Genomic DNA, 15,454 nt, shown 5'->3' with positions numbered 1-15,454 from the left:
TGAATGATTGGATTTTTCGACAACTTTGTCCAACCCTGTGTATGCAACAGTTTCGGACAAGATCCAATGGACAAGATCCGACGGACAAAATCCGACGGATTTGGTTGTCGAAATCTCCGACCGTGTGTACAGGGGCTAAGATAAGGTTATGGACAGGAGTTGAGCTAAAAAAAAAAACAGTGCTGCAAGGCAGCAGTGCTAACCACTGAACCATGTGTTTATCGTGTTTCCTCAGATCAATCATAGAGTTACTGATCCTCTCCTGAGTGACAGAGAAAAATTCCCAAACTTTTACCGCACTGTTCAGAATAGCTTGGTTTGGTATGAGATGGTTGTAAAGATCTTGAATATTATGGGATGGAATTGGGTTGGAATCATCACATCAAGTGACGGCACTGGAGAAACAGAACTGCGGGAGCTGAGAAAGGAGACGATAAGACACGGGATCTGTATAGAATTTGTCATATACCTGACCGTCAATGTGAACATTAACAGAGAGAGAATGATGGCCATCAAGAAGTCAACTACTGATGTCATTGTAGTATGTGGCCACTTTATTTTCACATATATCAGATTTTTTGAGGAATTGAATGCTCTCAGACAAAATATCACATTCATCCTCAATGAGTCATGGAACGTCCTTTCATATCCAGAGTTCAGCCTGAGGAAAACCTTTAATGGCAGTATAATACCTCTCCATCTTCTTCGCTACATTCCTGGATTAGATGTCTATTTGCAAAGTGTACATCCATCCAAACGTCCAGCTGATCCATTGTTGGAAGATATTTGGCTCAGGAGGTTTCATTGTCTTTCTTCTAACCCAGTCAAAAATAAGATCTTCCAGTTATTAGGCTTTGTCCCCAACATCACCTGCACTGGGGCAGAAGTGATGGATATCTACTATAATAACAAGCATAACCCAAAATATTATTTCATCTACACGGCAGTATATGTGTTGGCTCATGCTTTAAACGATATGAAACTAAGTGGAAATACAAAGTATGGATTAGGACAAAAAGTAAGACAATTTCCTCATATTATTATAGAGAATATATATAAATATAAATATATATATATATATATATATATATAAGTATTTACCCCCCTTCCTGATCAGAGCGCTATTTGCGATTCGGCACTGTGTCGCTTCAACTGACAATTGCACGGTCGTGCAACGTGGCTCCCAAACAAAATTGACATCCTTTTTTTCCCCACAAATAGAGCTTTCTTTTGGTGGTATTTGATCAGCGGTTTTTATTTTTTTGTGCTATAAACAAAAGCATAGCGACAATTTTGAAAAAAAAACACATTATTTTTAACATTTTGCTATAATAAATATACCCCAAAAATATATAAAAAAGCATTTTTTCCCTCAGTTTAGGCCGATATGTTTTATTCTACATTTTTTTGGTAAAAAAAAAAATCACAATAAGCGTTTATTGATTGGTTTGCGCAAAAGTTATAGCGTTTACAAAATAGGGGATAGTTTCATGGCATTTTTATTAATATTTTTTTTTTACTAGTAATGGCGGCGATCAGCGATTTTTATTGTGACTGTGACATTATGGTGGACACATCGGACATTTTTGACACATTTTTGGGACTTTGGCATTAATACAGTGATCAATTCCATAAAATTGCGTTGATTAATGTAAAAATTTCACTGGCTGGAAAGGGGTTAACCACTAGGGGGCGGGGAGGGGTTAAGTGTGTCCTAGGGGAGTGTTTCTAACTGTCTGGGGGATGGGCTGTGTGTGACATGACACTGATCGCTGCTCCCGATGACAGAGAGCAGACGATCGGTGTCCTGTCATTAGGCAGAACGGGGAGATGCTGTGTTTACATCGGCATCTCCCCGTTCTTGAGCTCCGTGACACGATTGCGGTTATCCCCGCGGCGATCGAGTCCGAGCTCCGGCAGGGGCATGCCGTCAGCGGCGTGTGCGCACAGCGGGAGATTCAAAGTAACATACGGGTACATTACTTTGCCCAGCTGTGCCATTCTGCTGACGTATATATGCCCACAGCGGTCGGCAAGTGGTCAACAACCAGCTGTTCGCTGGTTGTTAAGGAAGACGAAGGCCACCGCTTAAAAAATAAATAAATAAAAACAAATGATTCTTATAAGAGTTTAGTAGAGTATAGGAGCTGTCATGCCGGAGATACACACGGTCGGACTTTCCGACAGCAAATGTGCGATCGGAGCTTGTTGTCGGAAATTCCAACCGTGTGTAGGCTCCATTGGACAGTTACCATCGGAATTTCCGTTGCACAAAATTTGAGATCCGGTTCTCAAATTTTCCGACAACAAAATCCATTCCAATCGTGTGCAGACAATTCAGACACACAAAGTGCCACGCATGCTCGGAATCAAGCAGAAGAGCCGCACTGGCTATTGAACTTAATTAAGCTTGGCTCGTCGTACGTATCGTACGTCACCGCGTTCTCGATGTTCTGAATTTCCAACCAACTTTATGTGACAGTGTATATGCAAGACAAGTTTGAGCCAACATTCATCTGAAAAAATACCATGGATTTTGTTGTCGGAATGTGCAATCGTGTGTATGTGGCATTAGCGTTTTTTTTTTTGCCAAAATGCTGCTGCTCCAGAACGTGACGGCAGGGTTTTTTTTTTCAACGAAACTTTCCTGCCAAAAAAACACTAATAAAAGCCTTTGTGTGCATGAACACAGGATAATATGCAGTTTAGAGGCAGTTAAAAAATAAAAATAAATGTCCGATGCCCAAAACAGCAGCTGCAAAAATGCCCAGTGTGCCCGAGGCCTGAATTATAAGTACAGCAAATGTTGATGAGACCTGAAAACCTAAGAATGGGAAGCTTTAACTGCAAACTGGTGAATTCAGATGAATTATTTTAAAACATTTTTTTTTTTTACCTTTTTGAAAGCTAAACAGATACATCCGGGCAATTCTCTACACCAGCCCCAGTGGTGAGGAGATCTTCCTTAATGACAGAGGAGAATTACCCTCCAATATGCTGTTAACAAACATTATCTATGACGATCCTACTCCCGGGCAGTTTTTTTTCAAGACATACACTTTTGCAACCAGTAAAACTCTAGAAAAAATGAGCAAACCAGAAGATTTTAATGGAGCGTTCCACTGGAGACATGGCAAAGTAAGACTTTTTTTTAAATTATTTCTTTTAGATGCAACTCAGATTGAGTAAGTAACTAACCATAGTAAAAAATATTTAGGGAGTGAAAAAATTTGGCTTAAGGTTTTTTTTGCCTTTTTAGGTTTGTGCTAAAGGGTTAATTATGTAAACATTGATAAAAATTGATAACTAAAATATGGCAAATAACTAAGAGAATAATGGGGTATAAGGGAGTTACTGAATTCTCACCTATCTGGAATAACAGAAATCTGCAAGAACTCTTCAATATAGTGTAGCGGCAGCTCCTGAAGAGCACACGCTATGCATTTTTTCCAAAGTTAAAGTTATGGCTAAACTGCAGTTTGGTTTGGGTACAATTGTCTAAATTAGACTTCAGCATCAGTCTGACTGGACCGTGAGATGTTCAGCCTGACCACAGGGGGCACTGTCTCTTCTGGCAGGCATGGAACTATGGTCTGGTTAGGTGCTTAAGTTACTCTCTCTCCGAGCCAGGTCAGTGGGAGTGGCCTTCTTGCAATGCTTTCTGGGAGGGGGTACTTAAGATGCGGACGTCATGTGGTTCAGGGTTCTGGTCCAGAATGATGTACTGACTTCATGGTCCTGGTCCTCCTGACCAGCCACCAGGAAGGCTATGGCCTAGGGTGCGGATTCACCTGGCTTTGATGTCTCTGGGCTGCCTAGCCTGAGGCAAGGAAACTAAAACAAGGATTCTGAGGTGGTTGGGTGCCATCTCTGGTTCAGGAGAGACCCAGTGACTTCAAGCATTCCAGGGAAGGAATCTTCAGAAGAACACCACGTGCAGTTGGTTTCTTAGCAAGATCCTGGAAGGGCTGAAGTAACTGAGAGAATCCGATCTTGTGGATATTGCCAAGCTGGCTGAAAGATCCAGGTATCCTACAAGTGTTTTCAAGCTTAGTTTTCCTACGTGTTCTACAACAACGTCTGGGGCAGAGACATTATCTTGTATGTTCTACAACAACGTCTGTGGCAGAGACTTGTTCCTGAGTAAGCACCTTGTTGGCTGCTAGACCTTGTGAGAGAAGGACTGTCCAACCTGAGCGATGATCTAGTTGTGAATGGCTATTCTCTGGATGCAGTCTAAGTAAGCAAGTTCTTCAGAAAATCTCACTTTGACACTAATGCCACGTACACATGATCAGACTATCCGGCGGACTTTTTCTTTCCAAAAGTCCGGCGGACTTAGAAAGAAGTTTTGACTCAAAATTGTCCGCTGGACTCGACAGTTCGGCGGACAATCCGTCCGTCTGTCTAATCTGTCCAATGGAGGCAGTGACATTGACCTAATTCGCTAGTCCCGTTCTACCTGGAGCCGCGTTCAAAATGAACGGACCTTTCTGAGTGTGTGGGCAAGTCTGTTCATTTCAAAAGTCCGGCGGACTCCAGCCATAGTCTGGCGGTTTTTCCGCCGGACCTAGTCCGCCAGAAAAGTCTGGTCGTGTGTGGGCAGGTCCGCTCGTTCGGAAAGTCCGGCGGACCTCCGCTGCAAAGTCCAGTGGTTTGTCCGCCGGACTAAGTCCTGCCGGATAGTCCGATCGTGTGTACGCGGTATAAGAGTACCTGAACTTCCCTTTCCAACCATCTGATCCCAATTCAAGAGACTGTTTCATTGTCTACGTTTTTGCAAATAAAATCCATTCAAGTAGATCTGTTGTCAGTCTCTAAGTTACTGGGCCATCTACCACGGGAACCCCTAGACATACAACGAGGAGAACGGGAGGTAACAGTAAGCCCAAATCTAACCAGCAGCTCCTTCTGGGGTTAGTGCTACAATAGAAAAGAATAAGGAATGGGAAAATGAGATACCAAATAAGGTGTTTTATAGTTATTTACAGATAAGACACGCTTTGGGCAAACAGTTCAATAATGGCATCCTCCTTCTTCAAAGAATAATTAAAGCTGAATCTAACAAAGGCTTGATATCAATAGTGTATTCGCAAATAATGGGAAAAAAGAATAAAGCTGCGTACACACGATCAGACTATCCGGCGGACTTAGTCTGGCGGACAAACCGCCGGACTGTCCGCCGGACTGTCCGAATGAGCGGACCAGCCCACACCGCCAGACTATCCGCCATACTTTTGAAATGAACGGACTTGCCCACACACGGAGGAAAGTCGGTTCATTTTGACCGTGGCTCCAGGTAGCTGAGACTAGCAAAGGAAGTCAATGTCGCCGCCTTCGGCGACAAGATTGACACGTCGCTGGCCCCGTCACCTGGTATGGAGTTAAAGGGGAAGCCCTATGCTGAAAAAACAGCGTGGAGGTCCCACCCAGGTCCATGCCAGACCCTTATCCGAGCCCGCTACCCGGCCAGTCAAGAAAGGGGGTGGGGACGAGCAAATGCCCCCCCTCCTGAGCCGTACCAGGCTGCGTGCCCTCAACATGGGGGGGCTTTGAGGAAGGGGGGGCGTGGCCCCCCACCCCAAAGCACCTTGTCCCCATGTTGATGAGGACAAGGGCCTCTTCCCGGCAACCCTGGCAGTTGGTTGTCAGGGTCTGTGGGCAGGGGGCTTATCGGAATCCGGGAGCCCCCTTTAATAAGGGGGCCCCGGATCCCGGCCCCCCACCCTATGTGAATGAGTATGGGGTACAATGTACCCCTACCCATTCACCTGTGAATTTTTTTTTAAAGAAACACAACACACAAGGGTTAAAAATAATTTATTGCACAGCTCTGGGGGTCTTCTTCTGTCTTGGGGGGTCTTCTCGCCGGTATCTCCGCTATCTTCTGCTAGCTCTTTTACTAGTGGAGGAGCCCGGCTTTCTTCTTCATCGCCCGGGGGTCTTCTTATGACTTCGGGGGTCTTGTCCCCCTCTTCGGTTCTTCTTGCCGGGCCTCCGTGCCTTCTTCCAGCTCTTTTACTGGCAGTGGCCCGGTCTTCTGTCGCCGCTGTAGCCGCTGTCTTCGCCGCCCTCTGTTCTTCTGTTCTTCTCTTCTTGAGCTGTTGACTCGTCGCTGTCTCTGGCCGCAATGACAGGGATGTGGCGACTTATATAGTGACATCGCCGGGTGATGTCCCCGCCCATTATGATGTCACAGTCCCAGAGGATGACATCATAATGGGCGGGGACATCACCCGGCGATGCCCCTATATAAGTCTCTGCACGCCACGTCCCTGTCATTGCGGCCAGAGACAGCGACGATTCAACAGCTCAAGTAGAACAAGAAGAAGAAGAGAAGGTGGCGGTGGCTATAGAAGAAAGCTGGGCTCCTCTGCTAGTAAAAGAGCTAGCAGAATATAGCGGAGGGGTCCGGCAAGAAGACCCCCCCAAGATGGAAGAAGACCCCCGGAGCTGTGCAATAAATTATTTTTAACCCTTGTGTGTTTTTTTTTTTACATTTTTTTTCACAGGTGAATGGGTAGGGGTACATTGTACCCCATACTCATTCACATAGGGTGGGGGGCCGGGATCTTATTAAAGGGGGCTCCCGGATTCCGATAAGCCCCCCGCCTGCAGACCCCGACAACCAACGGCCAGGGTTGTCAGGAAGAGGCCCTTGTTCTCATCAACATGGTGACAAGGTGCTTTGGGGTGGGGGGGCGCGCAGCCCCCCTTCCCCAAAGCCCCCCCCATGTTGAGGGCACGCGGCCTGGTATGGCTCAGGAGGGGGGTGCTCCCTCGTCCCCACCCCCTTTCCTGACCGGCTGGGTAGCGTGCTCGGATAAGGGTCTGATATGGACCTGGGGGGACCCCCACGCCGTTTTTTCAGCGTAGGGCTTCCCCTTTAAGTCCATACCAGGTGACGGAGCCAGCAACGCTTCCTTCGCTAGTCCTGGCTACCTGGAGCCGCGCTCAAAATGAACTGACTTTTCTCTGTGCGGACAAATTTTGATGCAAAACTACTTTCTAAGTCCGCTGGACTTTTCCACTGGATTGTTTGATCGTGTGTACATGGCATAAGAGCGAAAGTTTGCTAAAAAATTAAAAATAAGATGGGAAGAAGATGTGGGAGAAATAAAAGCAGAGGCAAGGATTCTAGAGCTCGGAACGCTGGTGTCGGTCTCCCCTTCGCAAAAAGTATCCCACTTGTTTCTCTTGTATAGAGCCTATTATACACCTAAGAAAATGTGCATGTTTGGTCATCGATTAGATGATAAGTGTCCCAGATGTACTGAGACAGGGGACCTTATACACTTGTTCTGGAGATGCCCAAAGTTGTATCGATATTGGACAGAAAACAATTAATACTACGTTTAGGGTGAATCTTGAACTGGAATCCAGAGCATGTGTATTAGGCTATGTTGGAAAAGAAGCCGGACCAACATGTACATTGATAGCGGTAGCAAGAAGCCTGTATCAGGCGAGACAATTAATTGCACAAAAATGGCAATCACAAATCCCCCCAACCCCGGAAGACTGGGAGAGAACTATGAATAAATTAGTATGGTATGGTTAGAAAAAACAACCCTAACCAAACAAGGGAACTATGGTAAGTTTGTTAAAATGTGGAACCCCTGGCTGCAAAAAATGAATGCCCCTAGATGAGTGATAGTCCCTAAGCAGTTCACAAAAAGTGGAAAAAATAGTGGATATATAGCATAATGGCACTTAATTTGGGAGGGGGGGGGGGGATAATAGAAAATGTTGTTTATAAGATTGGTTGTTGATAACAACAAATATGAGATTTTGAATCTTTGAATTGTGTGTGGTTTTTTATAATGTCGATTTGTAATGAATAAAAATAAAGGGAAAAAGAATTATGTAAACATTACTCCTCAGCCCCCTCCTAAAAATTACAAAGCAGGAAGAGCATGTAATGTGTTTATTGTAGTTATGTGTATATTATATTATGTTTTTGGGAACATGTAACAAATACAAAGTCAGTGTTACCCCAATATGCAAAACTGGAAAATACACTAAGCAGAAGGATGCTTTAAATATGTAACAGTTTATGAGCCTTAAAATATTTTTACATCTCTAAACAACTGCAGAATTTATTTTGTATAGCAATTTAAACACTTGTACGCTGGACACTTTCACCCCCTTCCTGCGCAGGCCAATTTTCAGCATTCAACGCTGTAGCAATTTGAATGACAATTGCGCGGTCGTGCAACACTGAACCCAAACTAATTTTTTATCTTTTTGGTCACACAACTAGAACTTTCTTTTGGTAATATTTAATCAACACTGGGTTTTACTTTTTTGCTAAATAAACAAACGAAGGGCGAACATTTTGAAAAAAACACCAACAAATGTAAAAATTTTTATAAAAATTTTACATTTTTTTTTTAATATTTTTTATAAAATTTTGCAAACAGGTCATTTTTCTCCTTCTCTGATGTGTACTGATAAGGCAGAACTGATGGGCACTGATTGGCCCTAATGAGGTGGCATTGATGGGCACTGATAGGCTGCACTGATGAGCAATAAAGAGGCAGCACTGGTGGGCACTGATAAGGTGGCACTTATAGGTGGCACTAATGGGCACTGATGGGCAGCACTTATAGGTGGCACTGATGGGCACTGGTAGGCAACACTGATGGGCACTGGTAGGTAGCACTGATCGGTGACATTGATGAGGAGACACTGGTGGGCACGGATTGACAATATTGGTGGGCACAGATTTACAGCAGTGGTGGGCACTGATTGGCAACGGTGGTGGGTACTGATTGGCAGCAGTGGTGGTCACTGATGGCAGTGTTGGGCACTGATTGGCAGCAGTGGCGGGCACTGATTAGCAGCAGTAGTGGATACTAATTGGCATCAGTGGTGGGCACAGATTGACAGACACAGATTGATAGAGTCCGATTATCGGCTCTTTTCTCCTCTCTGACACTGACAGTGTGGGAAGGAGCGGTGAAGAGAGCCGGTAACCGGCTTCTGTTGACATTGTGATCAGCTATAATTGGACACAGCTGATCACATAGTAAAGAGCCACTAATTGGCTCTTTACCGTGAACTGTGTCCGGCAGTGTCCGGAGGACACCGCTGCTGGACATGGGCAAGGGGCCTGGAGGTCACTGTGAAACACAGAGTGTGCCGCCCACTGCCAAGCACCGGTATAATCACAGGAGGCCTTCATATGATGGCCTCCCAGAACTGGGCGACTCGGGTATAGTGCTGTTGAAAGTGCGCTATCAGGATATACTGTATACAGTGCCTTAAAAAAAGTATTTATACCCCTTTTCCACATTTTGTCTTAGTACAACCAAAAATTTAAGTTATTCTATTGGGATTTTATGTGATAGACCAACACAAAGTGGCACATAATTGAGAAGCGGAAGGAAAATTATAAATTATTTTCAAAATGTTTTGCAATGAAATATCTGAAAAGTGTGGGGGGCATTTGTATGGCGCCCCCCTGAGTCAATACTTTGTAGAACCTCCTTTCACTGCAATTACAGCTGCAAGTCTTTTTGGGGATGTCTCTACCAGCTTTGAACATCTAGAGAGGGACATTTTCGCCCATTCTTCTTTGCAAAATAGCTCAAGCTCTGTCAGATTGGATGGAGAGCGTCTGTGAACTGGGCTTCTAACACATGAATATGCTTTGATCAAAACCATTCCTTTGTAGCTCTGGCTGTATATTTAGGGTCGTTGTCCTGCTAGAAGGTGAACCTCTGCCCCAGTCTCAAGTCTTTTGCAAACTCCAACGGGTTTTCTTCTAAGATTGCCCTCTATTTGGCTCCATCCATCTTCCCATAAACTCTGATCAGCTTCCCTGTCCCTGCTGAAGAAAAACATCCCCACAACATGATGCTGCTACCACCATGTTTCACAGTGGGGATGGTGTGTTCAGGGTGATGTGCAATGTTAGTTTTTTGGTCTCATCAGACCAGAGAACCTTCTTCCACATGTTTGCTGTTTCCCTCACATGGTTCCTCACAAACTGCAAACGGGACTTCTTATGGCTTTCTTCAACAATGGCTTTCTTCTTTCCCCTCTTCCATAAAGGCCAGATTTGTGGAGAGCACGACTAATAGTTGTCCTGTGGACAGATTCTCCCCCCCTGAGCTGTGGATCTCTGCAGCTCCTCCAGAGTTACCTCTTGGCTCTTCTCTGATGAATGCTCACCTTGCCCAGCCTGTCAGTTTAGGCGGACGGCTATGTCTTGGTAGGTTTGCAATTGTACCATATTCTTTCCATTTTCTGATGATGGATTGAACAGAGCTCCGCAAGCTTTTCAACCCTGAAAACACCTATAACCCTGCTTTAAACTTCTCCAACAAATGCTGTTTTTTTACTAAGGTTCTCCAAAAAACCTCTGTGGGCTTTACCGAACAGCTGTATTTATAGCAAGATTAAATTGCAAACAGGTGGACTCTATTTACTAAATTGGTGACTTCTGAAGGCAATTGGTTCCACTAGATTTTAGTGAACGGTATCCAAGTAAAGGGGGGTGAATACAAATGCATGCCCCATTTTTCAGATATTTATTTGTAGAATATTTTGAAAGCCATTTATCATTTTCCTTCTATTTTACAATTATGTGACACTTTGTGTTGGTCTATCAAATACAATCCCAATAAAATACATTTATGTTTTTGGTTGCAACATGATAAAATGTGGAAAATTTCTAGGAGTATGAATACTTTTTCAAGGCCCAGTATGAGTTGTGACAGGCTGTCAGGTCACCTTGAGGCGAGGTGACAGATGCGCACCATAGGGATCAGGAGTGCACCGCAAGGTTGGGGACCCTACGGTTGACTGCTGCAGACGGGAGACAGATCCCACTGGGGTTAGAGCGTAAGATTCCCTGGGGCGCGGAGTCTAAGAGCCAGCAGGTGTTCACCAGCGCCTCTAGTGGTGAGGATGGACTTGGCTGCAACTGGCTCCAGGTCGCGACCCCCAGGGTCCCCCAGCATACACCCACAGTAGGCAACAGGAGGATAGGGAAGGTGAGGGACAAAGCCAAGGTCAGGGCCACAAGCAGACAGGAATAGTCAGGGACACGCCAAAAGGTCAGGATCACAGGCAAACAGGGATAGTCAAGGACACGCCAAAGTCGGTAATGGAAAACAACAGAAGAGCACACGGCAGGTAACAGGAAGCTAACACACAAAGGTTGATCAGCAGGGATGGCCTGCAGTGCACAGGTTAATATAGAGCTCCTTGATAGGAGCAAGGGTGGAGCCATGCCAGAGGATGGATTACAAAAACAGACAGGTGAGGGTCGGCTGGTCTCTAGATGAACACATGGAGACAGGTAAGCAGACAAACTATTGCATAACCATGACACAGGCAAGGCTGTGATACAGCAGTGGAAGACGACTTTCAATGATTCCTGGAAGTGGGCAAATCTCCAACAGTCACAAAATATAGGTGAGCTAGAACCTTCATCAGCTTTATATTACTGCACATGTCCTCATTCGAGATATCATCACAAGGACAGGAAGAGAGGCCAATTTCCCTCAATGAGATCTCAGACAACTAAAAAACTTGCTATGATTGTTAACTTTTTCCCTCTATTTATCATTATTACAGTTTTGACTGTAATTACTTTTTGAGTTTGTATTAATATTTAATGTTATTTTGTGGTTTCATGTAAGATGTTTTTTTTCCTCTTACATCTAAAAACTGAAGGTTCTACCTAAAAATATTTTCCTTTTAGACTCCCCAAGCTCTGTGCAATGAGCCGTGTCCTCCAGGATACAGGAAAGGTCCATCTGGAGGAATCCATGCCTGCTGCTATCACTGTGTGCCATGTTCTGATGGGGAATTCTCCAATGTAATAGGTAATGCATATTAATGCATACTTATATAAGAACTGATGTCTGGTATGTGTTATGTTTTTGATGTTTCATAATTGGGAAAGTTTCTAACATACAGTTTTTATCCCACAGACAGTGAGATCTGCCATAAATGCCTTGATGACCATTGCCCAGATGAGAGAAGAGTGAAATGTATTCCAAAACCATATGACTATCTCTCCTATGAGGTGGACATACTGTCTCAAGCCTTTTATATTATCTCTGTATTGTGCTCTGCTGTAACTCTCTATATACTAGCATTGTTTATTTTATTCCGGGACACTCCAATTGTAAAAGCCAATAACCGGAATGTGAGCTTCATCCTACTGATCTCCATCTTGCTGAGCTTCCTCTGTGTCTTCCTCTTCCTTGGTCGTCCTGTGGATATAACCTGCATTCTGAGACAGATGTCATTTGGGATCTTCTTCTCCATCGCTGTCTCTTCTGTTCTGGCCAAGACTATCACAGTCTACATTGCCTTCAAAGCCTCCAAACCCGGAAGCTACTGGAGAAAGTGGGTGGGAGAGAAGATTTCTAATTCTGCTGTCATAATCTGCTCCTCTATCCAAGTTCTGATCTGTGTTACTTGGCTGTCAGTGTCTCCTCCCTACCAAGAGTATGACATGGACTCCTATCCTGGGGAGATCGTCATTCAATGTAATGAAGGGTCAATTATCGGGTTCTACTCTATGTTGGGTTATATGGGGTTTCTGGCAGCTGTGAGTTTTGTTCTGGCTTTCATGGTGAGGACATTACCGGACAGTTTTAATGAAGCCAAATACATCACCTTCAGCATGCTGGTGTTCTGCAGTGTCTGGATTGCCATGATCCCGGCCTATCTGAGCACCAGAGGGAAATACATGGTGGCTGTAGAGATATTCGCCATACTGACCTCCAGTGCTGGATTATTGGGATGTATATTTTTTCCTAAATGCTACATCATTATCATTAAACCAGAGAGAAATTCCAGAAAGCATATATTGACCAAAGTCAAATTATAATATACTGGTTTAAACATTATATAAGGCAAAGGTGTGTTGACTGTTATAGTGTATTTTTGAAGCATAGTTGCATAGTAAGCATACTTGACCTGGCAAGAACTTTAGTGGGCAAATAAAGACTGCCAGGTCAAATGACAAACCAACCAAACAATCTAAAAAAAGGGCACACACTTATTTTATGTTTTACCTTAATTTTTATTTAACTGATTGATCCAATTTAATAAAATGTAATGGAATTTGGTATTTAGCAGAAAACAGATTTATTATATTCAGTCCAAAATTATAACACAATGAGGAGGGGCTATGTCTAGGCTGTTATTCTATTATGCCGCATACACACACGATCGGAATTTTGGCCGGAAAAAGCTCTGATAGTTTTCCCGACTGAATTCTACACACGATCACACCAAATTCCAACCGCTAAGAACACGGTGACGTACAACGCGTATGACGGGACTAGAAAAAGAAAGTTCAATAGCCAGTAGCTAATAGCTTCCATCTCGTAATTGTATCTGAGCATGTGTGAGTTTTTGCGAGTCGGAATTGCATACACACGAACGGATTTTTGGATAGTAACTTTTTCCGACCAAAAAATGTAAAACATGCTCTCAATCTTTTGCTAGCCGAAATTTGGCCAGCAAAAATCCAAAGGAGCATACACACGATCACATTTTCCCACCAAAAGCTCTTTTTCTGATCATGTGTACGCGGCATTAGAGTTTGTTCATTGAGATCTGTTTAAATTTGAGGCAATTAATATAAAAGGTCAATTAATAATAATTGTATGAATGGATTTCCTAAACCGTGAGCTTGATTGTAAATATGGCTCATTGAATATACATTGAGAAGATAAAATATGGACACGGTGACTCATAATAACTAGTGTTATATCTGCCAAAATGTGGTTTGATCAATATGTTTTAAGTGCAAGAAATATTAGAAAAGTTACATTTTAAAGTGCTTTAACCACTTAACAACCGGCCCATAGCGGTACAGCGGAGGGGGAAGAGATCGGTGTCAGCAGCGCTGTGGGCTGCATCTGCAGTGCCCTCATCGCTGCTCACCGAAATGTAAACACTCAATTCCCTGCCATTACTCTGCAATACCAGCAAATACTCTGCAATTACTCTGAAAATACTCTGCAAATACTCTGCAACACCCGCCAATTCTCTGCAACACCCGCCAATACTCTGCAACGCCAGCTAATACTCTGCAAGACCAGCTAATACTCTGCACTATCCTCCAATACTCTGCAGTACCCGCCAATACTCTGCAGTAAAATTCCAGCCAATACTCTGCAATACCCTGCCATAAATTGCCATACTCGGAGATACCCAGCCATACTTGGAGATACCCTGCAATACCCAGCCATAGTCGGTGATACCCTGCAATACCCAGCCATAGACATCCCGCCGTCCTCCGGTGCTTCTACCGACTCGCCAATACGATCAAAGCCAGAATCTTTTAAAAAAAATTATTTCAGGCTTTCCAGCCTAGAGGTGAGATGTGGGGTCTTATTGACCCCATATCTCACTGTAAAGAGGACCTGTCATGCCATATTCCTATTACAATGGATGTTTACATTCCTTGTAATGGGAATAAAAGTGATCAAAAAATTAATTTTTGGGAAAAAAAATGTCAAACTAAAATAAAGTAAAGTAAAATGAATAATAAAAAAAAAAAAATTGAAAGCGCCCCTGTCCCCATGTGCTCACATACGTAAGTCCCGCCCACATATGAAAACGGTGTTCAAACCACACATGTGAGGTATCGCTGCGAACGTTAGAGCGAGAGCAATAATTCTAGCCCTAGACCTCCTCTGTAACTCAAAACATATAACCAGTAAAAAAAAAAAAATTTTAAGCGTCGCCTATGGGGATTTTTAAGTAGCGATGTTTGGCGCCATTCCACGAGCGTGTGTAATTTTGAAGAGTGACATGTTAGGTATCTATTTACTCAGCGTAACTTCATCTTTCACATTGTGCAAAAATTGGGCTAACTTTACTGTGTTTTTTTTTTAAGCACAAAACTGTTTTTTTTCCCAAAAAAAGCATTCAAAAAATTGCTGCGCAAATACCGTGCGAGATTAAAAGTTGCTACGACCACCATTGTATTCTCCAGGGTGTTTGCTAAAAAAACATATATAATGTTTTGGGATTCTATGTAATTTTCTAGCAAATAAATGATGATTTTTACATGTAGGAGAGAAAATGTCAGAATTGGCCTGGGTGCTCCAGAACGCCTGATGGCGCTCCCTGCATGTTGGGCCTCTGTATGTGGCCACGCTGTGTAAAAGTCTCACACATGTGGTATTGCCGTACTCGGGAGTAATAGCAGAATGTGTTTTGGGGTGTAATTTGTGGTATGCATATGCTGTGTGTGAGAAATAAACTGATAATATGACAATTTGTGAAAAAAATAAAAAAAGTAAAAAAAATCTTGATTTTGCAAAGAATTGTGGGAAAAAATGACAACTTCAAAAAACTCATCATGCCTCTTACTAAATACATTGGAATGTCTTCTTTCCAAAAATGGGTCATTTGGGGGGTATTTGTACTTTTCTGGCATGTTAGGGTCTCAAGAATTGAAATAGGCCGTCAG

At 43.5% G+C, this 15,454-nt stretch overlaps 1 protein-coding gene across 1 annotated transcript; it reads left to right on the top strand.

Annotated features, from left to right (window-relative positions):
* The first annotated feature begins 328 nt into the window (after positions 1 to 328).
* LOC143941270 (vomeronasal type-2 receptor 26-like) lies at positions 329 to 13,836 on the top strand. The gene is made up of 4 exons (XM_077463306.1): positions 329 to 1,018; positions 2,908 to 3,138; positions 11,714 to 11,837; positions 11,946 to 13,836. Exons 1-4 carry the CDS (start codon positions 329 to 331, stop codon positions 12,851 to 12,853), a joined length of 1,953 nt encoding a protein of 650 aa, XP_077319432.1. The 3' UTR covers positions 12,854 to 13,836.
* Positions 13,837 to 15,454: the final 1,618 nt, after the last annotated feature.

The sequence above is a fragment of the Lithobates pipiens genome, unplaced genomic scaffold (genome assembly GCF_037356315.1).
Source record: "Lithobates pipiens isolate NorthernLeopardFrog02 unplaced genomic scaffold, aLitPip1_a1.2 Scaffold_3, whole genome shotgun sequence".
In the NCBI taxonomy this organism is placed as follows: Eukaryota; Metazoa; Chordata; class Amphibia; order Anura; family Ranidae; genus Lithobates; species Lithobates pipiens.
This window is presented reverse-complemented; position numbering and strand designations above follow the sequence as displayed.